The following is a 21,502-nucleotide window of genomic DNA, read 5'->3' on the forward strand; positions in this document are numbered from 1 at the left end:
AGCCTGCACTCTGGGGAGCTCTGGAATGGAAACTACACCTTTGAGTTTTCCCCTGTTGGAAGCAAGGAGCTGGGATTTCATATTCTGTACCCCACGGGGGTGGGGGGGGTGGGGGGGTGGGGCACAGAGTCTAACTCCCAGAAACTTCTAGTTTTCTCTGCTTTCCAGCAAAGTAGCTCCAGTCCACAGACTATAATAGATACATAGTTATTCTGACAAATCTCTCTACCTTATCACTTTGATAATGCCTGAAATTGTATAATTATAGACGTATTCTTTGGACTTTAAGCTTCAATTAAGAAACAAACCTAGAGTGCAGAGTTTTGTTAGAGAAGGAGAAGAGATAAAGGTGAAGGCCCAGGAGGGAAAGAAGAGGAGTTGTCAGGATAATTGTGCCTCGATTCACTTTGTTTCTATAATATAGATTGGAGAATGAGGCTGGGGATCAAAACGATTTGCTTGGAACTTCCGGCTTTATTTGGATTTGGTAGCAGCTACTACAAGAATAAAAGAGTTCCACATGCCCAGAAGAATTTTCACTGCTGTGAACTTTTGTTTATAGTAAGTCTATATTGGGAAAGTGAAAAATTCAATTTCTTTTCTGCTACTTGCACAATTAGTTTTAGCTCTGCATGCAAAGTAGTGATTTCTTGCTTCTCAAAGAACTATGTTGACTGGATTATTCTATATTTTAGGTTAAGTCGTGTGTGTGTGTGTGTGTGTGTGCGTGTGAGTGTGTGTGTGTGTGTGTGAGAGAGAGAGAGAGAGATTCATGAGTCTCTTGACGCTGTCCTGCAAATCATCCTATGTGTTAGACCTACTATGTGATTGAGTATGAAGAGAACTAATTAATCTTAAGAAGAGTCACAAATAGCCTGAGGTTAGTTACAAGAGCTGTACTCAAAAAAATCCTCCCCTCCCCTCCCAATTTCCCACATCTCCCAAAATAATATCCTTAAAAAGTACTTCTTTGGGGTGAAGGCTTTGTCACTTCAAAAAATGAAAAAGCCACACTGGTCACATGTTGCCTAAGTGAGCAAAATTGATAATAAATTCCCCATCTGGCACTATGCTGGCTGAGATTAGACCCATGAGAAATGAGGTTGCATTGAGGGGGTGTCCCCAAGGGGAGGGGCAAAGACATGGGCCTAAAGAACTCCCCTAAGTGGACTTCTGGGGACTAGGCAGGGGAGGGGGACGGCACATGAGTCCCCAGAGGGTAGTGAGCACCTAAGGCGGGAAAGAAGAGATATGTAGCAGACATTGCTAAAGTCACCCACTCATTCCCCTTCTCCAGTGCCAATGAAATCCTGATTTTACTCAAGAAGACAATGTGTCCAGATAAAAGAATCACCTCTTCAGACTCTCTTGCAACTTGGTGGAGCAATATAACTCATTCTGGCCTGGTTAAAGTCAATGAGTGGGAAAACTTTGTAAAATATTCAGCTGAAATGTTTCTTTTTGTCTTTTTCTCTCCCCCAACCCCCCACCCCCTTCCTACAATGTGGACTTGATGCCTAGAGGTGCAGAAATCATTTTGTATTAGGAGGAAAGCCACATGCCAGGGGTGCTGAGCAGAAAGATAGAAGCAGCCTGGGTCCCGGATAGCACGGAAGAGGGTTGTAGCAAACCTGGGCTGTCCTGTTTCTGGACTTCCTGTTGCATGAGAAAATAATGGCCTCCTCTGTGGTTAAGCCACTGTATTTGGGATTCTCTAACTGGCTGTTGAGTGTCACTGATAAAAGGTGGGAAAGTACTGAAACCAGACTCCTCTTCCCTCCCAGATGGACCCTGGCCGTGGGCAACCAAAGCATCCACTCTATAAAGCATCACTGATGCTTCTCTTTCTCTAATTTCACATAACTATCAGAAAATTCCGTTTTACCCTCCAAAACAAATGCCAAGTTCAGTCACTTGACTCCATAAGCACTGCCACTAGCCTGGCTCAAGCCACCCTCACTTCTTGCTCACATCACTGGAACGGCCTCCTAAATAATTGCCGTCCTCTATGTCCCCTCTCCCCCTCTCTATAATGTACTCTCAACATATACTTGAGCTTTATGGAGCATACCTCAGACCAGAAGCTCCTGAGAATTCCTACTGCACTGGAGGAAAAGCCTAACCTCCCTACAAGAGGTTCAAAGTCTTTGCATGATCTGACTCCTTTATACTCTACTTCTCTCCTTTGTCACTGTCCTTATCCATGCCGGTCAATCCATATTTCTCATTTCTCCAAAAAGACTTGTTCCTGCCTCTTGGATTTGAGTCATGCTGTTTCCTGGGCAATGTACACACATTCTCACTTCCTTTCTCTCAACCCAAATCTCACTTGCATTTCCTTCTGGTTCCAGATCAAGACTCACCTCCTTTGAGAAGCCTTCCCTATTTCAGCTTTCTGTGCCAGGACAGTCCTTCTCCCTAGCACATGAATATACCTGTCTCAACACAGTCACATACTCATCTGTCCTAGTCATTCTCCCTCTAGTTGTTTATGCCTCTGCATTTTGTGTTCCCATCTTTATTGAGATTTCCTTAATAAATCGCAGAGCTGCTGCTTCTTCCAAGTTTCTCACAGTTTATTAAACTTTTCATAAAAGACTGCTGAAATGGGCTCCTGGCAAACAGATGTCACCCATAAGGAAAGTATCACAAGAGACTAAACAGCTAGAGCAATGTCCTACCTTGTTTTACCACCATGAGTTCTGTATGTGCTTTTATAAAATCCTTCAAAACCGTTGGCTAAATTGGCCTGGGATATCAATTGCCACAGAGTATCTCAAATCAGCCATAAGTTTCTCTGGAACCAACAGTGCAATTTGCTCATGAGCAGGATAATGCAAAATGTTCAGCCTTTTCCCTGGTTTCCTGTATCTCAGATCTTCCTCTGATTGAAGGATGACATTCATGATTTCAAGATCTTTGCTATGCAAGATGATAAATTGGGTTGCATCTCTGACCAGGACTTCAATCTTCTCAGATGCAACAAAGTCCAGAGAGGTGAGATTTGGATGGACCAAGAGGTCATAGTGGAGGGGAACGACCATGCTGGGGAGCCTTAGCTTATTCCAAGGAAATGGTTCCCCGCTGGTGGCTACTGGGAAAGCCCCAGGGTCTGTATTTAACAGATCAATAGATGACATTGAAAATTGAGAACAAATGCATATTTTGGGCAAGATGGCTGAGCAGTAAAATCCCATGTAAATATTAAATATCAGTTTTCTGCATGAATTAGCCATTGTAGACAAATGGATACTAAATCATTCTCCAGAACAAATTAATATCCAGGCTAAATTGCATAATTCTCTACAGCACTGTACTAGCTCCAGTTACATCACACAGGATCCGAATGATATGTTTCAAAGATGGATTTGACCTAGGAGGAAAAAGAAAACATTTATAGCATGTAGAAAAAGAATTCAATTAATAAATAAATCTTTAAAAAGTAAAACTATGTTTGTGAATGGAGAAAACCTGCTGTTAGGATCAAGCTAAATAACCACACAATAAAGTAGAAATTGAGCTATCATTTAGTTATTACAAAAAAGTCCTGTAGAGGCCAAATGAAAGAAAGGACTCTGCCTTAAAACTGCATGTATAGAATTCCCTCTGCATTCTTATGCAATAAACATAAGGCAGGTATATAAATTCACTGCGTGAATTATGTTTAATGAAGAATTAATGAATTCACTAATGAATTCACTAATGATTTAGTGAATTAATGTTTAAATGTTTTTAACATTTGGCTACATCATTCTAGCTGTATCCTGGACACCTGAAAATAAGCTGCACAGGTGGTCTCTATTTTGTCTTGAGTCACTATGAAACTCTATGTTCTTTGGACACCAGGTATAATTATTAATGGTGTTGAACTTCACCTCTTTCAATGAATAGCATCATCTGAATGGCTTTATTCTATGGCTGTTGGTGGAAAGGATGCTGGTCAAGTTCAGTGTTTACCCTTCATATATTTCCAAAACATCAAAAGATACAGGAAAAAAGTTTGAGTTTCTAATATTCTTAGTGAGAATATTTATGTATTATTTCACTAAGGACAAGTGAAATAAGTCAGACAGAGAAAGACACATAAATACCGTATATCATGTATGTGTAGAATCTACAAAAGCAATGCTCAGAGAAACAGAGTAGAGTGGTGGTTACCAGGAGCTGTGCAGTGGGGGAAATGGGCACAAAACGATTTAACAAGTTCTAGGGATCTAATGTACAGCAGTGATTGTAGATTATCATACTGTATCTTGTACTTGAATGTTGAGTAGATTCTCAGTGTATTCTCAAAAGAGTAGATCTGTAACTTTCTCACCACAAGAAAGAAATGGTAATTATGGGATGGGATGGAGGTGTTAGCTAATGCAATGGTGGTAATCATTTTGTAATATGTAATGTATCAAATCAATACGTCGTACACTTTAAACTTTATAATAATATAATGTCAGTTATACTTCAATAAGCTGGGGAAAATTTTTTCATTAAAAAGATAATGAGGGATGTCTGTGTGGCTCAGTGGTTGAGCACCTGCTTCTGGCCCAAGGCATGATCCTCGAGTCCCACGTCGGGCTCCCTGCAGGGAGCCTGCTTCTCCCTCTGCCTGTGTCTCTGCCTCTCTCTGTGTCTCTCATGAATAAATAAATAAAATCTTAAAAAAAAAAGATAATGACATTTTTCCTATCTTTTTTAGGTAAGCATTATATTACGGCTAGGAGCACCTGAAGGATTCTTTCGGTTGAGTGTCTGACTCTTGGTTTCAGCTCAGGTCATGATCCCAGGGTCTTGAAATCGAGCCCCCCATTGGGCTCCACACTCAGCAAGGAGTCTCCTGGAGAGTCTCTCTCCCTCTTCCTCTGCCCCTCCTCCTTCATGCTCTTTGTCCCCAAATAAATAAATCTTTGAAAAAAAAAAAATTACAGCTACTAAACCTTAGTGTTCCAAGAACCTCTAAAACACAAAACCATAATTGGTCTATTACCTCAAATTTCTGAATGTTTTAAAAATGAAAATGTTTGAATAATTGCTTATTTGATAAGTCATGAGCTTGGGAATCAGAGTGCTTGGATTCTAATACTAGTTCCAATGCACTTACCTATATGATTTTTGGACAATCTTTTTAAAGATTTTATTTATTTATTCATGAGAGACACAGGCAGAGGGAGAAGCAGGCTCCATGCAGGGAGCCCGACATGGGACTTGATCCCAGGTCTCCAGAATTACACCCTGGGCCGAAGGCTGTGCCAAACCGCTGAGCCAAACCGCTGAGCCACCTGGGCTGCCCAATTTTTTTTATTTTTTGAGTGTAAGTTTTCTAACCTTATAAAATAGTGTAATAATCATACTATCCTCACCTTAAGAAGATTAAATGAAATAACTCATAGGAAGAATTTGATATAGCGCCGCAACTAGCCTATACAAAGCACATAATGAATGTTAACTATTAAATTATTATTGTGATTATTATTACTTGAATTATCTGGCATAAATTAAGGATTAGTTCTGTCCCTACTTGTAGCAGACACACTCCAAGAAAGCTGTATTTCATTGGTCAAGACTGGAGAAAAAGGCCTTGCTATTTATTCATACAGCCCTTGAAAGGCCGGCTGATAGAAATCTTTGGTGTCTGGATAAGGAACCTAAGAGTAAGTGACTTTCCCAAAATCACATGGGAAATTTCAAGCAAAATGGGGATGAATATATAGTCCTTGACCCTTGGTCTCGGGGACTTTCCTTTACATCCAAGAGCACTGCAGTGAACAAAAACATCCTGCGATCCAAGACAGGAATTGCAGCAAATGTCTGGGAAAGGCTAAAAGATCTCTGAAAGAGTGAGTCAGTAAAGCAGAGGGATTCTTAAATCAACTCCCAACCTTAACCTCACATACTTTGCAAGGCAGTAGTGCCAGATTCGCTCCCTTCCCCCAGGCCTCACCTTACATCACAAGAGCTCCTCAATCTAGCATTTTTTGTAGCTTAAGTTCTAGTAATCAATCATTCTCACTGAAAAATTCTGAGCTTTAAGACAAAATTGAAGAGAAATATTGATATGTTACCTTACTCCATGCTGTTGCAGATTTGAGTGAAAGGGAAGGTGCTTTTGATTTCACTTTCTGTTCTGGTAAGACCCAGAACTTTGCATACTTCCTGATTACAGCACTGGCTGGTTCATTGTGGTAAAGACGAATGGGGCTTCAGACAAGAGCTTTAGTCCAAAAGCACAAGACTTTGTCTTGCTTCAAGCCCTCCTCCATCATCTGTGATTGGACCATAGACCTATTTTGATCCTGCCCCCTCTCCAGGTTGTTGCGAAGTCCTTTTGATCCTTCGCTTTCAATCTCTTTGTATCCAAAGTTTAAAGAATTCCCAGAGCCATTCAAGTCGTCTAGGTCCCCCTTGCTCCTCACAATGGCCTTCAAACAAGTCTCCTGGACTCCTCAAGGCCTGGTCTGATGCCAGATTCATCCTTTGCACTACCGCTTGATCATGTCACCCCCCTGCTTAAAACTTTCTGTGGCTTCCTCCTATGTACACAGAGAGGCAGGTACCCACGTGGAGACCGTGGGGGGCCAACTGGCAGCCTATGTGCCACATGGGCCTTCTGATGCTCTGTCCAGGTGTTTGGTTTAGATCCTAGGGCATTAAAGGCCCACACAGGTGTTATTCTCAAGTGAAATAAAACCAGCTTGGCTTTTGTCATCTTACACACCTTCCTCATATTCTGGTGTTTGTACTTTGTCCTGCCATACATTTGATTTTGCAACCTGTCCTTTGGCTCAGCATTCAATTCAAGTGCTGCTATTATTAGATCCTAGTTAACTCTCAAACTTTAATTTTTTTTCTTTTTTCTATGTTTTTTCATGTCAACTTGGATAAACAATTTGATAAAGCAGAGGAGCAAAGGTCTAGGAGGTAGCCTACACCGAGGGCTAGAGGCACAGGGTTGAATGGAGCCCCTCAGCGTGGCATTTCCTGTAGCTAGAGGGGCACCGTGGCGTGGGGAAGTCGGCTGGAAACAGATGAGTTGCAGAAAAGGGGGCCAAAGAAGAGGAGGAACCGAAGGCCAACTCTTAGGTATCTAATGCTGCAGCAGGGGAGGGACGGGGCAAAGGATGGAGAGGAAGCGGGGGGTACTTTGGCGACATTCCTTGTCACAGGGCCCAGCTCAGTGTGTGTGTTCTCAGAACTCCTCTCTGCCCACGAGAACAGAAGGGATGGGGGAGATGAGGAAACAGGGTTCCAGGATCGGGCTGCAGAATCCTAGACAACAAAGTTGAGTAAGGTCCAGGGGGCTTCGTAGCTTATTACTTAGAACTCTTTCTCATCAAATAGGGTTTCTAATTAATTTTTTCCTGATAACAGAATAAGCTATGGGATGTTTGTGGCCCAGGGAATTCATAAATCTCACTCTTTCACTTTACCCTGGGCTTCTGAACTGTCCTCGCTCAAACTCTCCCCATTGGCTCTCTCTAAAAGAGCACTCCTACCTGAGTCCGCCCCCGCCTGCCACCTCCCAGCTTCTATCACCTCAGCCTGCTTAATTTTTTCCTTCTTAGTATTTGTCAACTTCTGATACTACATGATGTATTGATTTGTTTGCTTGATCTGTCTCTCCACCAGAACGTAAGCTTCTTGCAGGCAGGGAGTTTGTCTACTTTGCTCACTGCTGAATGCCCAGAGCCTAGAGCAGAGCCTGGCCTATCTGTTTATATCTGCTGGCTGAGTGAATGTATTTTCAATATTTTCCATTTTTAAAATTTTTCTTTCAGATTGTCCTGTACTTGCTCCATGCTTCGGGCAGACAAGGGAGCTTTGCATTGATGGATGTGCCCAGTATCTCCTCATCTTCCTGGAGCTACACTCTATGTGCAATACATCTCTCTCAACGTCCTCTAGGTAAACCTACTTATCACAAGGCAAATGCCACCTTGGAAGTGACACATGCCCCCTTCCAGTCCCTATCTACAGGCACTTGTTCAGTTAGTGCTACCCGCCCATATCTTATGTTAACAGGTTTGTGCTTCATATTCTTCCTTAAACAATCATTTCTTGTAGGCTAGGGGCCAAACACCACGCCTCTACCTCTTCCCTGCACCTCACAGGGTATTGTGAGTCGGCCGACAAACAAGTGACAATGAATGAGGTAAAATTATTTTTCCCAAGAGTTGAAACTTACTTAAGTTCAAAGATTTTTACTAGTTTTTAAATGGAAACATTTCTCAAAAATATTGTAGAGGTTTCCATTCCCCCTAGGGTGTTCTCAACAGATTTAAACATTAATGACTCAAGGTTTTTATTATTATTACAAACTGGACCTAGAATCAAGAGAATCGAACTTGCCATCTTCTTAAAATAAGTCACTTCCTTATGTCCAATTTAGAGACAATAATACTTTCCTTAATTATTACAGAGGGTTATTGTCAATGTCAGAATCAATTTGAGATCATATGTGAAAATCAGTTTATAAATGTTTTACAAGTTGTTTACAGGTTTTCTACCTTGATGATAATCAGTGATTATGTTATTTTGTAATAAAATGCTACCCTTGAGGCCAATGAGATCTAATAAATAATCTTGTGTTGCTATATCTTTCTGAATTCTTGTGAGTACTCTACAAAGCTTATTTCACTTCCTCTAGTATTGTCAGATTTTTATTTACTCTCTATTGTTACCTTCAACTATCCCCAACCTCCACCCTAGGGCCAAGATTGTTCCTTCTAAAGTGCTACAAGCTGGGGGCTTCATGGAGGGGCTCATTCTCAGTCAGTTAAGAGTCTGAACTTCGGCTCAGGTCTTGATCTCAGGGTCCTAGGATGGAGCTCCCACGGTGGAGACCCCATGATCAAGCCCCTGAGATCCAGCCCCACCTCCCACATGGGGCTCCCGGCTCAGTGAAGAGTCTGCTTCTCCCTCTCCCTCTGCTCCTCTCCCCTATTCCCTCTCTTTCTCCCAAATTAATAAATAAATCTTTTAAAAAGTGCTGCAAGTTGAAAAATGAACAGATAAAGCCAGTTGGACAATACTTGAGGTGCTCAAATGCCTTAAAAATTATTTCCTAATGCTGCCTATATTGTAGGTGGGGAGATTTCAGGATAAACTAACTGATAAATAGCCTCCAGACAGATGACATGTTCCTGAATCTCCCTGTTCCCCTTCTGTTTTGCTAGTGTGGCTGCTGAATGTTCTGCCCTTAACATAGGTACAGCTTGACCTTTATCAATACTTGATGCTGTCACTCTGAAAACCCAACCAACTTACAGTTTTGAAAACCACTTCCTCTTCTCTGTCTTCCATCTCTTTTCAAAAGGATCTCTGAAAATCTGTCGAAAGTTCTTCACAGAATTATTGCTATGCCTCTATTTATTTTCAAATAAATAAAGGCAAAATCTATAATATGGTTTTAATATTTTTAACCTAAAAAAAAAAGTTTCTGATAGTACAAAGACCTAGGGTCTATGCTAAATAGAGAGAGAGAGAGAGTGGGGGATATGGAATCCACCTAATAAACACATTCTGTAGCTTCCTTTAAACTCATTCAGTTTCAACAGAAAATGAGAAGAGCATAATGTCAGAATTTTAAACCTGTAGCTGACAGGAAGATGGTTTATAAAAAATTGATTATCTTTAGTATGCCGTGCACAACGTTTATTAAAAACAAAAGCGGAAAAATGTAACAATAAACATCTTACACTGCTGAAGTAGAACAGAATATTAAGCAGACCTGACGTTAGACAACTGAAATTGTACCACATTTAAAATTTTTATTTAATAGCCAAATGAAAAGTTCTGGTGCTTCTTACTCTTTCTAAATATTACCTCAATAACTGATAGCACATTTTCAAACAGGAAAATGGCAGCAAAAGAAACCAGAGGGGTTCTGAGCTTCTTAAATGCTTTATTTTGAAAGGAAATTTTAATGCTTCCAAATTACACAACCAACTGATTAAACCAAAACACATTTCTTGGCTTCCTGCTGTTTAAAGATATAGCTTAAATGTCTATAAGAACTTCCACTCTGGCCAAGATAGAGTAAGGGTTTGGGATTTATCCTCTCACTTGGAACAACCAAAAAAAATGGACATAAGTCAGTTTGCAAGACAAAGAATGTCAGGCAACTGGAGGCAGCGGTGACCCCAGAAGAGAAGGAAACAAATGAGGGCAGCCCTGAGATTGTCCCAGTTCACTGCTTTAAGGGATTCCACGCAGCTGTGCCTGGAGGGAGACCACGGGCAGATCCCAGCAGACATTTTCTGTTGAAGAGATGCAGCTGAGATTCTGGGGAAGCAAGGAAACTCGAGTTCATGGGAAAAATACCGAAAGGACAGAGCCCACCCCCCCCACCCCCACACACAGAACGTGCTTTGGAGATCTGCCAAAGGTTCCCCTTGAATGTTCAACTCATCATTGATCAGTGCCTGCGTTTGTGGAAAATACATAAGCCAGAGACACAAACCACTGGAAAGGAGTACAGGTAATGGTACCTGGCTCCCACACACAGGCAGAAACAGTGTGTGCGTCCGCCAGTCCGACTGGAAAACCTCAAGATCAACAAGCCAACAAGTAGAGTACCCAGAGGGGTTTTGCCTCAGTAGGAAGGAGCAATCACCCTACATGGAGCATGGCTTCAGTCCTGTCTCAAAAATCTTAAAAGCAAGATCCAAAGGGATCAAATTGTTTTCAAGTAACTTAACTGTGTCCCAGGACAAAGCTCAAGAAGATTATAGCAATAATAATAAAAAAAATTACCACCCAAATAGGTACAAAGGTGAGTAGTCATTTAAACATTTAAATAAACTGGTTTTTTTGTTTTGTTTTGTTTTGTTTTTTTTCCAGTCATTGCAGCAAGAGGGAATGCACACGGTGGAGACACCGGGGCATCTCAGAAGGAAAATGCTGGGAAGGACTTATTAGAGGATGTGTCAGGTGATTGAGAAGGGCTTAATGAAGCAGGGCCTTGTTTTGTTTCAGACCATCTCAGGAGTGGGGCTAATTCTGTAAGCGGGTGTCTTAATAAGGAGGGAAGATTAGACCAAGGCTAAGGCTGTAATTTGTAAAGAGACTGCAGTCACTCCTGTTGGTCAGGATAGGGAGGTGTTTGGTCATTTCTGTGCTGATGACAATGTTCATGTTTTGCCTGAATTCAGACACGATTATGAAGTCAGCCTTTTTTGGTCTTCGACCGTCATAGACATCGAGTGGGTTTGTCTGATGATGTTCTACAAAATTGTTTGTGTTCAACAACAGATCAACACCAAGTCCTGTCTATGAGTCCCAGGTGAGCTCTTGGGTGTCGGGGACTGCCTTACTCTCTCTCATTAAGCTCAGCTGGTCTTGGACTCAGAATTTGCCTCCCTTGGGCCTGGGAAGCTGTCAAAAACTTAGCCTCTCAGTTTCTTGTTTCCAAACCTGTAAATGCCCCTAGTGCAAAAGAATCCCTAAAGGCCTCTTGGATTTCCATTCTTTCTAGAATCCTGGCTCAGTAACTTAGTCTTTGAGGCTTTAAAGGTGTTTTTTATATTTTGTCAGTGTTTATAGTTATCTTCACTGTGAGTGCCGGTCCAATTACATAGTATGCCATTATTGTGATTAAAAGGACCGTCTCGAGACAGAACATGAGAGACTCCTAACTCTGGGAAACGAACTAGGGGTGGTGGAAGGGGAGGTGGGCAGGGGGTGGGGGTGACTGGGTGACGGGCACTGAGGTGGGCACTTGACGGGATGAGCACTGGGTGTTATTCTATATGTTGGCAAATTGAACACCATAAAAATAAATTTATTAATAAAAAATAAATAAATAAAAATAAAAGGACCCTCTCTTCTGCCCTGGTTCCCCTCAAAGACTTCCCAGGTGCCAGGACACCATCTGCATTTACCAGAACTGTTTCAATTCCGCTAAGTATCTGATCCTCTTACAGTAGCTCCACAAAGTGGATGGTCAGACGACTGAGTAGTTTTCACTCCACTTATGTTTAATCCTCTCTAACCCAACACTCATCACCCCCTTCAGCTCTTTCACTGAACAATCCAGAGAATCATCTGACCGTGTTCTTTATATACAAATGTAGCTACTAACAAACCCCACCCCCAGTTCCTTCTTTCTACTAGGTTGCTGTTCTTAAGACCCTCTTCTTTTTTCTTAAGATTTATTTATCTATTCTAGTGTGAGAAATGAGAGTGAGTGGAGAAGGGGCAGAGGGAGAGAATTTCAAGCACACTCTGCACCAAGCACAGAGCCCCATGTGGGGTTCCATCCCACAACCCTGAGATCATGACTAGAGCTGAAATCAAAAGTTGGACACTTAACCAACTTCTGTGAAAATTCTGTATCCACCTGTTACCCTCTATAAATCTGTACACTAAGTAAAAGTAGGTGGGCTCATGGTTATGCTTCTGAAAATATGTTTACTAAGCTAATTCCCAACTTTTATCTAAGAGGAAGTAGAGGCTTCTTCTTTCCACTGATGTGCTATGTTTGTGCCTCTGTTAAGCCAATAACTGCTACAAAATAAGTGTGCAGTAGGTGATGATGGGAATATTTTTAAAATAAGCAGTTACTAACTAAACAAGCCATGGATTATAGTGCACTATAATAAGGGCGTCTATGTGCACTTTAACACTTGGCTCTCTAAATTTTATTGAAATTGTCAAAATAGACTGGTCACCTTATCCTCAAAACAAGGCAACCTTGAGTAACCCTAGGGTTTTAAATTCCGCATTAATGTTATCTAGTAGCCAAACTACAAGCTCTCTGGAGAGGAGAGAGCAAAAGCAGTGGTAGCCTCATCTAGTGGGGACATGTGTAACTGCAGAGAGTCATTTGTCCTAACCCTTACATACCTCCTGTGGCAAATTACACAATCCAAAAAGCAATTGACATATTTATCTAATGCATAAACCAGACCTAAGAGAATCAGGTTTATAGATAGGCTTGGATTTCTGAGAAGTTGAGGACTAGGGGTCAAAACTCAAAGGATTCCAATAAATCAAATTTGGTATTTGAATAACTATGCGTTGGAGGTATGGGCTTCATTATATCAGTGGGAACGTTAGAAATGGAATAGCTAGGCCTCTCGCTATTCCTGGTCGGGTGCTTTAAAGTTAATCACACTTTTTAAGTAGAAAATGTCCTACAAGGTGCAGATCTTGAGTGCTTCTCTGTCTGTAAGAAGATTCAGAAGCCTTCCTTTCCCATTATTTGGATAAGCATTTCACTCATATAGAAGATACAAGGAGGATGGAGGAGGTCACATATCAGTGGAAGGGGAAAGAATGCACCCTTCTGTCAGGGGACCAGGTTTTCATGGAACCACTGGTATAATTCACACCTGTTAATAATTATTGACTAAAAGACCACAGAAGGAGTTCCAGAAAGAGGGCACAGAAGGTAAAGTAAAATAAAATACTAGCTTTAATCTGGGATTTGTTCTTTTTTCTTTTTTTTTTTTTCTTTTCTAGAGGGAAATATATTTGTTTTTTTTTTTATTTCCAAAGTAATTTTTTTTTTTTTTTTTTGGTCATTGGGAAAATTTGGCCAAAGAAAAGATACTTGAGTTTTCTCCTCCTTTCCCTTATCTTCTTTTTCTTTATTATGCAACCAGGTTTATAAAATGGATACAAGTCAATGAGAGTTGAGATAAGGAACAGTTCCCCTTCCACCTCCTGTTCTTGCTCTTCATTTTTCCACCTATTTTTTTTTCTGGGTCTTTTCTAGGATCAGTGGGAGAGGTAGGCAACTGGAAGGAAAGAGGCAAAATCCTTCTATTTCTCTGGTACCACCTATCCAGCTTTCTCTTGGTCACTGATGTTTTCTGTGTGACATTCTTATATGTTTCTCTCTTATGGATTTGTTCTTAATGTTTCTAGCTCTCTGCTCAATTCCCAAGTGTCTTTCAAATTACTAGCTTGGATTTATGCATATCTATCAATAAGTTTCCTACTGAACACATGCAGTTCTACAAGTGTCTGAGAAAATAATTTTTTTTTGAGAAAAGAATTTTATAGTTTTAACCTACATCTAAATAAGTCACTTTTTTTTTTTTCTTTTTTTTTTTTTCTTTCTCCCCTCCCCCGCCCCCCTCCCCCCTCCCTAAATAAGTCACTTTTAAAAAAAAAAGCATGGTATTGTTTCCTTGTCCAAACTATCAAAACTTTGCAATATTCTAAAGGAATTAGTTTTGAACTTGCATCTTCAAGAGACCCAAATCCAAACTATCAGGTATAATAGAATTGACTGAGGAGCAGAATTCCTTTTCAAAGCATTGTCTCCCTCCAGGGGTTTATACAAGTCTTGTATATAATTGATTGACCCCTAACATTTTGCTTCACAATTTTGTTTTGTGAAAAACAGCCCTAAACCCTTCTACCACAGCTGAAATATGATTTCTGTTTATCATTTGATGTAATATGTCCGTGCAATATGCAGCAACCTGATGGATATAAAGGGAGGCAAAGTAAATTGGAGACTTTTCCACTATCATCTCTTCCGTACTGAGAAAAATGTCATTTTCAACGTATGTTCACTTTCCTTGAAGTGCTCAGAACATCAAGTGTTGCTTTTAGAGAAGAAGGAAGCACCTGTTGGCTAATCTAAAGGAAAACAGGAAAAAAGACACATGGGCTTGACATAGTTAGCATAAGTTAAACAACTTTCAGCTCAGCTCTTCTATTAAAAATAAGGTAATCCTGTTGCTTTGGAAGGTAACAGTGTCAAATAACCACCACTCACAAACAGGTAAAGGCGGCAGCAGCTTTCACACCTGTTTATTGTGTGTACATTTTGGCAAAATGCCGCAGCAGGTGATGCCAGGGCGTGAGATCACTCCTGCCCTTTTTTTTGAAGCATCTTGTGTCCATGTAAATGCGAATACTTGTATGTATATGAATGTTTCTACCTTATAAAAATCGCAATAATACATGCCCAGTAAAAAAATCAAATACTGGAAAGATCACAATGAAAAGCAACAGACCCTCTCTCTACTCCTTCCTACAACAGTCATGCGTTCATTTGTAAACTTTTCCCTTTTAATTTCTGATGGTTATTTCCCTAATTCTAAATAATATTTGGGGCCACTATATCTTAAAATAGGGTCTTTTGACTCCTGGTTTGAAATATGAAGACTTAGTTCATTTCTATTTTCCTCATTTTTTCCTCCAACTCCAAGTTTCACTACTTTTATTTTAGTTCCTCTGTTATCTTTATATCTTTACACAAAACACATTCCATCAACTGTACACACTGTCCCTTCTCCCTCAACTATGTAAGATAGCGATGACTAAAATGTACTGGATATTTACTATTTGCCAGACACTGTTGTGTTTTACATGAATTATCTTACTTCATCCTTATAGCAACTCTATAAGGTATCATTTCTAATTTACAAATAAGAAAAATAGGACATGGTAGTTAGGGGATACCTTCCCTCAGGTCACAAGGCCAGGAAGGTGGTGGGGGGACGAGACAGTCTGAATCCAAACCCACCGCCTTCCACCTGAGGGTAACTCCTTCCTGCTTCCCCACTTTCACTCCCACCATCTATCAACCATCTTCACTTTTACAGCCTTAAGGTAGATGACAATCACAGTCTATCATGTAATTATATTTAAATCTTCTACTTTTTTTCTTAGAGGTCAGGTTCAAGGTTGAAAATCATAAGCATGTTTCCATATTGCGATAATGCAAATATCATTCTCGGTAGAACTAAGCAGTGTGCCAAGATTACATTTTCTTCTTTAGCTCCCCAAATGTTTGACCTCCTTCCTTCTTTCATTTCTTCCTTTATATGCTCAGGAAACATTTGAAAGCTTACAAAGTGTTGGAATTTGGGGAGAGGAGGTGGAGATGATTACAATGAGAAAAATGCAGTGTTATGGAACCCATGGCCTCTGCCCTTAAGAATTTATCTTTGGTATAAGATTTACAGTATATCTGTGGTCAAGGAAGAGTTGGAGAAGGAGAGAGAATATAAACCAGGTCTTTTTTTTTTTTTTTTTTTTTTTTTTTTTTTATAAACCAGGTCTTAAAGAATGATGAGAATTGGAAAAGGGGTAGAGAGCACATAAGGAAATGATATTGAATCACAGCAAAGCAATAGAGGTAAGATTATTGGTTGTTTTTTTTTAAATGAGATTTCTCTTGATGGGATGAGCACTGGGTGTTATACTATATGTTGGCAAATTGAATTTATATAAAATATTTTTTAAAAGAAGAAATGAGATTTGAAGTTGCCTGCTTAGAAGCAGGGGTTTGCACTAGAAAGGCCTGGCAGGTGTGACGGAAGCTTAGTCGTAGGTGGCTTGAAGAACCAGTAAGGATTTCCACATAGAAATCAATGGGCATGAGAAATGTGAGCAAGAATACATGAACAATTCAGAGTTGGATATTGTAAAAAAAAAAAAAAAAAAAAAAAAAGGGTGATAAAGTCATTACAGTGGATGTGCCTGTTAAGGGAAAATATGGATCGGCAACAGGAAGGGACATTTGGAGCACAAGGAAAGGAAAAGAGAACTAGAGAGGTCAGGAACAGGGGAAGAAAGAGCCCAAAAACGTGACATAGAAGTTGAGAAAGGAGGGGAGCCTGGGTGACTCTGGTTGAGCATCTGCCTTCAATTCAGGTTGTAATTCCAAGGTCCTGGGATCGAGTCCTGCATCAGGCTTCCCACAGGGAGCCTGCTTTTCCCTCTGCCTGTGTCTCTGCCTCTCTCTCTCTCTTTGTCTCTCATGAATAAATAAATAAAATCTTTCAAAAAAAGAAGTCAAGAAAGGCGAGAGCCCTTGGCTTGGGTGGCTGCCTCAGATTACACCTTTAAGAGATGGTTCAGCTTCAGGAGTAGGTAAAGGCTGAAGCCACGCTACAAGGAGCTAAGAGAGTATATATGTGGTTCATGGAGGGAAAACAGCTGCTAGAGTATGTCTATGGTCCTTTCTAGAAGCTTAAAGTTAAAAGGAAGAAGAGCAACAGGGCAGTGGTTGGGGAGGGAGAGGGGAGCAGAGGTTGAAGAAGCACTTTTATTACAGTGGAAGAAACTTGAACAGATTGTTGCACAAGGGAAAAGTGAGGAAATGATGAAGGAGTGAGATTCTGGGGGAGGCACGAGGAAAAAAGCATGGAAGTTGAGCATTGGGGATAAGCCCACAAATCAGGCCTGGTAACTTTTTTCCGAAGTGCATTGGAAAACCACTGGAGGACATTGAGCAAGGAAGTGACATAATTCAATTCACGCTTTGAGAATATGACTCTGACTGCGGTGTGGAGGATGAACCTGAGCAGGACAAGTCAACCAGTCAGTTGTTTATCTTTTATTTTTTATTTTAATTATTATTATTTTTTTATTGGAGTTCAATTTGCCAACATATAGCATATCACCCAGTGCTCATCCTGTCAAGTGTTCATCTTACTACACACAGCCAACCCTGGGGTTGGAAAAGCGGCCAATGGACTTTGCGGTGCATTCAAGAGCGGCGAGCAGGTTGGGAGAATTGTAATGTGAACCCGGAAGCTCAAGAATCCCATTCCACATTTCCTAAATTCCAGAGTGCTTTAGGAAAGTGGCTCACGAAGTGCTAAGGTAGAGTGGTACCTACTGGAGTGAACTGTGGCATCAGACAGCTTTGGGTACAAACTTCAGGTCTACCATTGACCCGCCATGTGTTCTGAAGTGGGCCTCACGATTCCTTCTCTGGAAACTGTAGGTAAAAACTGCCTACCTTCTTATATTTGTATGGGTCCTAATGAAAGAGGCTTAGTATCTCAGTAATAATCATACAAGGACCCTGCTTTATTGTTTTCCCACATTCTTTGACTGCCTGAACTAGTATTTACTTAATATTTTTCTGGTAATGTGTCACTTTTTAAAACTTAAATATGCTCACTTTGAAAAAGAAACTAGGGCAGCCCGGGTGGCTCAGCGGTTTAGCACCTGCCTTCATCCCAGGGCATGACCCTGGAGACCCCAGATCGAGTCCCATGTCGGGCTCCCTGCATGGGGCCTGTTTCTCCCTCTGCCTGTGTCTCTGCCTCTCTCTGTGTGTCTCTCATGAATAAATAAATAAAATCGAAAAAAAAAGTTAATACTTCTAATGCAACCCATCATCATTCCTATTTTACAGATGAGGAGACTGAGCCCAGAGAAATTCAGTGACTTTCCCAAAGTTACAAAGCCAATAAATATAGATGTGAGTTGAAAATCCAGGTAGGCTGGCTCTACGTATGCTACTATCCATATACTCTATGTCCTTGCTTTTGTGTTAGAGGTGGAATCATAGCAATAATAACGTATCATTTGCTGTTACTTCAAAATAAGCTTAAATTTAAAAGCCACATATGAGTGAGAAAACACGTTTTATGTTCAGTTTATTTTAATCTTGATTGGATACATGTACTTTATACCCAGGCCTAGATGGTAGGTCCCTAGGGATCAGGATAGAGGGGAAGGAAGAAAATAAGTAGAGCCAGAGCGAAAATAACAAAAATCAGGTCCAAAGGATAAAGTCAAGATCAGGTCCCCAGAAAGTGTTAAAAATGGGTCTGGTGGGGATCCCTGGGTGGCGCAGCGGTTTAGCTCCTGCCTTCAGCCCAGGGCATGATCCTGGAGACCCCGGATCGAATCCCACGTCGGGCTCCCAGTGCATGGAGCCTGCTTCTCCCTCTGCCTGTGTCTCTGCCTCTCTCTCTCTCTGTGTGTGTGACTATCATAAATAAATAAAAACTTAAAAAAAAATGGGTCTGGTGGTGGGTGGTTCAATCCATTAAGCATCTACCTTTGGCTCAGGTCATGATCCTGGGGTCCTGGGATCGAGTCCCGCTTCTGGCTCCCTGCTCAGCAGGGAGTCTGCTTCTCCCTCTCCTTCTGCTGCTCCTCCTGCTTGTGTCTGCTCTCTCCCTTTCTCTTCAAAATAAATAAATAAAATCCTTAAGAAAAATGGGTCTGATAGCAAGGAAGAGCAGGTTGGAGGGGCAGAGGCTGAAGTCTAGATTCTACAAACATGTTTTTGCTACTAAGCCACAATACAAGATAATTTGTATCTGATCAATTGGGTTACAGCAAACATCGAGCCAGCGGCGCAGTTATAAATCTCCTCTTCACTTAATAACACCTAATAACCTTGAGCTAATAACTTGATGATCAGTGACAGCCGTTTGACTTGGAGATTTATGCCAAAGAACATTGAGCATTTCTCAGATATCTCTGAACCTTAAATTTGGGTGACAGTATTTGTCTTCAGTAATAAAGTTAACTAGATTTATACCGCATGACAGTTCTCCCCCCATGCCAGTATTTTCCCTGTTATACGTGCTGCCTTAAAGGAGCCCAGAGAATCTCTCAATTTAATCATGGTATAAAAATAAATAGTCAATATAGCTAATATTTCATGTCCAGAGCAGAAGATTAGCAATGAAATCAAAGTGAGAAGACAAAGAACACCAATGTGGAATGCCAGCAGTCTATTCTCATCATCTCAACACCTCTCTGTGCCCTTGGTCCACAGACACGCACAAGTCAAACAGTATCCACCACCAAAGAATGCCAGGAGGCCTAGCTCTGAAAATTGCTCCTTCAAAACACATTATTAGCTGCTTCGCTTACAATCACAAATGAAAAAGATGAAACTCATGTTAGACTGGTGCCATGCCTGCGGCCCCTCCCCGCCCCCACACACACCATGGGACGCAGACGTGTTCTATTCATCTCTTGCCCCCATGGCGGCCGGCACAGGCCCAGGCTTACTAGACATCAGATAATTGCAGAATTGGGTCTCTGAGTCACACAGAAGCATTCTTTCTGTCCCTTGCAGGCTCTGCTAGGGCTCTGTTCCATGTGGGCAGAAAGCTCCTCAGAGACGCAGGGCACAAGCACACCAGTGGGCTGTGCTCCAGCTTCATATTCCCAACCAGATGCTCTTCTGCGAATGCATGTGAAGTCAAGGCAACGGTTCACTTGGCTGGAGTGCTGCCTCGACCTTCCATACTGTTTGTGCTATGATACTAACCCGGCTGGACCAAGAGGGACATTCTCCTCTGTGGGTAGAGGGTTCTGCGCTCCTATCTTTCTAGAAGGTTCACATCCTGTGTCTCAATGTCACTCTAGCTGCATGGCAACATGGCAAATGCCTTGAAGAGAGTTGGAAGGCTAGACCTCTACCTTGACATTTTCTGCTACTCACTGTTGAAGACTCCAGCAAGTCACTTAACACCACGGAGCTTCAGTGTTCTCATCTGCAAGATGAAATAAATACACGCCCTGATTTACGCACGGAATTGTTCTGAGGATCAATGGCATGATATATATAAAAGTGCCTTTCCAACTGCAAAGCAAATCTAATAAATGTAAATGGCATTACTGGTGGTATTTGTGACATTGTCATTTTCAGCTGGTTTCTTTGACTCTGACCCAATGACCTCAGCCTCATAAAATCAGTGAGGTTCAGAGGGCTTTGTTATTGTTTGAGGAGGTTTTCACACACGAAATCTCAAATATAGTCCAAATGGTGTAAAAGAATGGCCAGCATACTGCCTGCCCTGAGCAGTTGGGCTGAACTGAAGTAGAATGGCGTTCCATGGGTGGGTTTAGCATCACAGTGAGACAACATACAGGTCCAAAGTACATTGTATCTACAAAATATGACAGCATTTCATGTGTCCTAATTATAAGTTAGGCCTGAAGGGGTAGTTGTAGGGCCCTTAGGCTAGATTTACAGAAGAGAAGAAACAGCTTTATATTCATCCAACAAACTCATTGAGTAACTACTGAGGGCCAAGCACATCGCGTTAGATGCTAACGCTACGGCGCTGAGCAAAATGAACCCTTATGACCTTGTTGTGTGGCAGCCCAACCTAGCCCAGAGCATCAAGGAAGATTCCTTCAGCAACAGGCAGTTTATGGAAGACTTCCATGAGGAGGAGCTCTATGGAACCCAGGGAGCTGGACTAAAAAGGGGAAGGTGGAAGAGTCTATCAGGCCCATGTGATTTGGTGGCTACTTATTATCTCACATTTGCAGTCCCACTGCCCCAAAGATGTCAGACTCCAAGTCCCAGCCTCCCTTACAGTGAGGTTGCTGTGCCAAGCAAATGCACTAATATAGGACTTTGATTCAGAAATGAGCAAGACAGGTAAACAGTTTTCATGTAGATCTTTGGGGTTTTTTTTTCTTTTAAGAGTGCAGGCAGGGATAGCTACCTTTTTATGGAACATTGTAAGGTCATGAAGCTGACGGGACTCTGGCTGAATTGTAGGCGGGGTCCTCCTTGAAGTTTATAAAGCTATTTCTACAGCCTCCTAAAAATTATTCGAACTGTCAAAAATACTTTAACAGATTCCCAGAAATAATGCATCCAGTCGTTTTATAGTGAAGGAGGTATGAGAAAGGGCCTGGAACCATGAGATCTACTGGTCTAACTACCTCCTGCAGCGTCCAAAGCAGTTGGCATTGGTGTGAGTTTTCTCCACTAATATCTTGATATCAGAAAGGTAATGAACACACGAATTCTTCAGCAAGGCCATCG

The 21,502-nt window shown here is 41.3% G+C and overlaps 2 protein-coding genes across 8 annotated transcripts in view; one reads left to right on the forward strand and one right to left on the reverse strand.

Annotated features, from left to right (window-relative positions):
- The window catches only part of ERAP2 (endoplasmic reticulum aminopeptidase 2), a 40,204-nt gene extending 34,088 nt beyond the window's left edge, over positions 1-6,116 (reverse strand). Inside the window, 3 exon segments of the mRNA XM_077863695.1 lie at positions 2,682-2,752; positions 2,754-3,373; positions 6,057-6,116. Coding sequence (XP_077719821.1) covers positions 2,682-2,752; positions 2,754-3,236 — 554 coding nt within the window. The 5' untranslated portion in view covers positions 3,237-3,373; positions 6,057-6,116.
- LOC144292837 (uncharacterized) overlaps positions 1-20,337 on the forward strand; it is a 31,616-nt gene extending 11,279 nt beyond the window's left edge. For 4 of the 7 annotated variants that reach the window (XR_013360240.1, XR_013360238.1, XR_013360237.1 and 1 more), the window contains 6 exons: positions 425-561; positions 7,770-7,896; positions 10,834-10,923; positions 11,145-11,275; positions 18,107-18,189; positions 20,086-20,337. Coding sequence is in view for 2 of the 7 variants with exons in the window: in XM_077863710.1 (XP_077719836.1) it covers positions 425-561; positions 7,770-7,896; positions 10,834-10,923; positions 11,145-11,188 (398 nt within the window). In the remaining 5 variants the exon portion in view is untranslated. The remainder of the gene's footprint in view (positions 1-424; positions 562-7,769; positions 7,897-10,833; positions 10,924-11,144; positions 11,276-18,106; positions 18,190-20,085) is intronic. The other 3 variants (XM_077863715.1, XR_013360241.1, XR_013360242.1) reach the window with 3 other exon arrangements.
- Positions 20,338-21,502: the final 1,165 nt, after the last annotated feature.

Source organism: Canis aureus, chromosome 2 (assembly GCF_053574225.1).
Source record: "Canis aureus isolate CA01 chromosome 2, VMU_Caureus_v.1.0, whole genome shotgun sequence".
Lineage (NCBI taxonomy): Eukaryota > Metazoa > Chordata > Mammalia > Carnivora > Canidae > Canis > Canis aureus.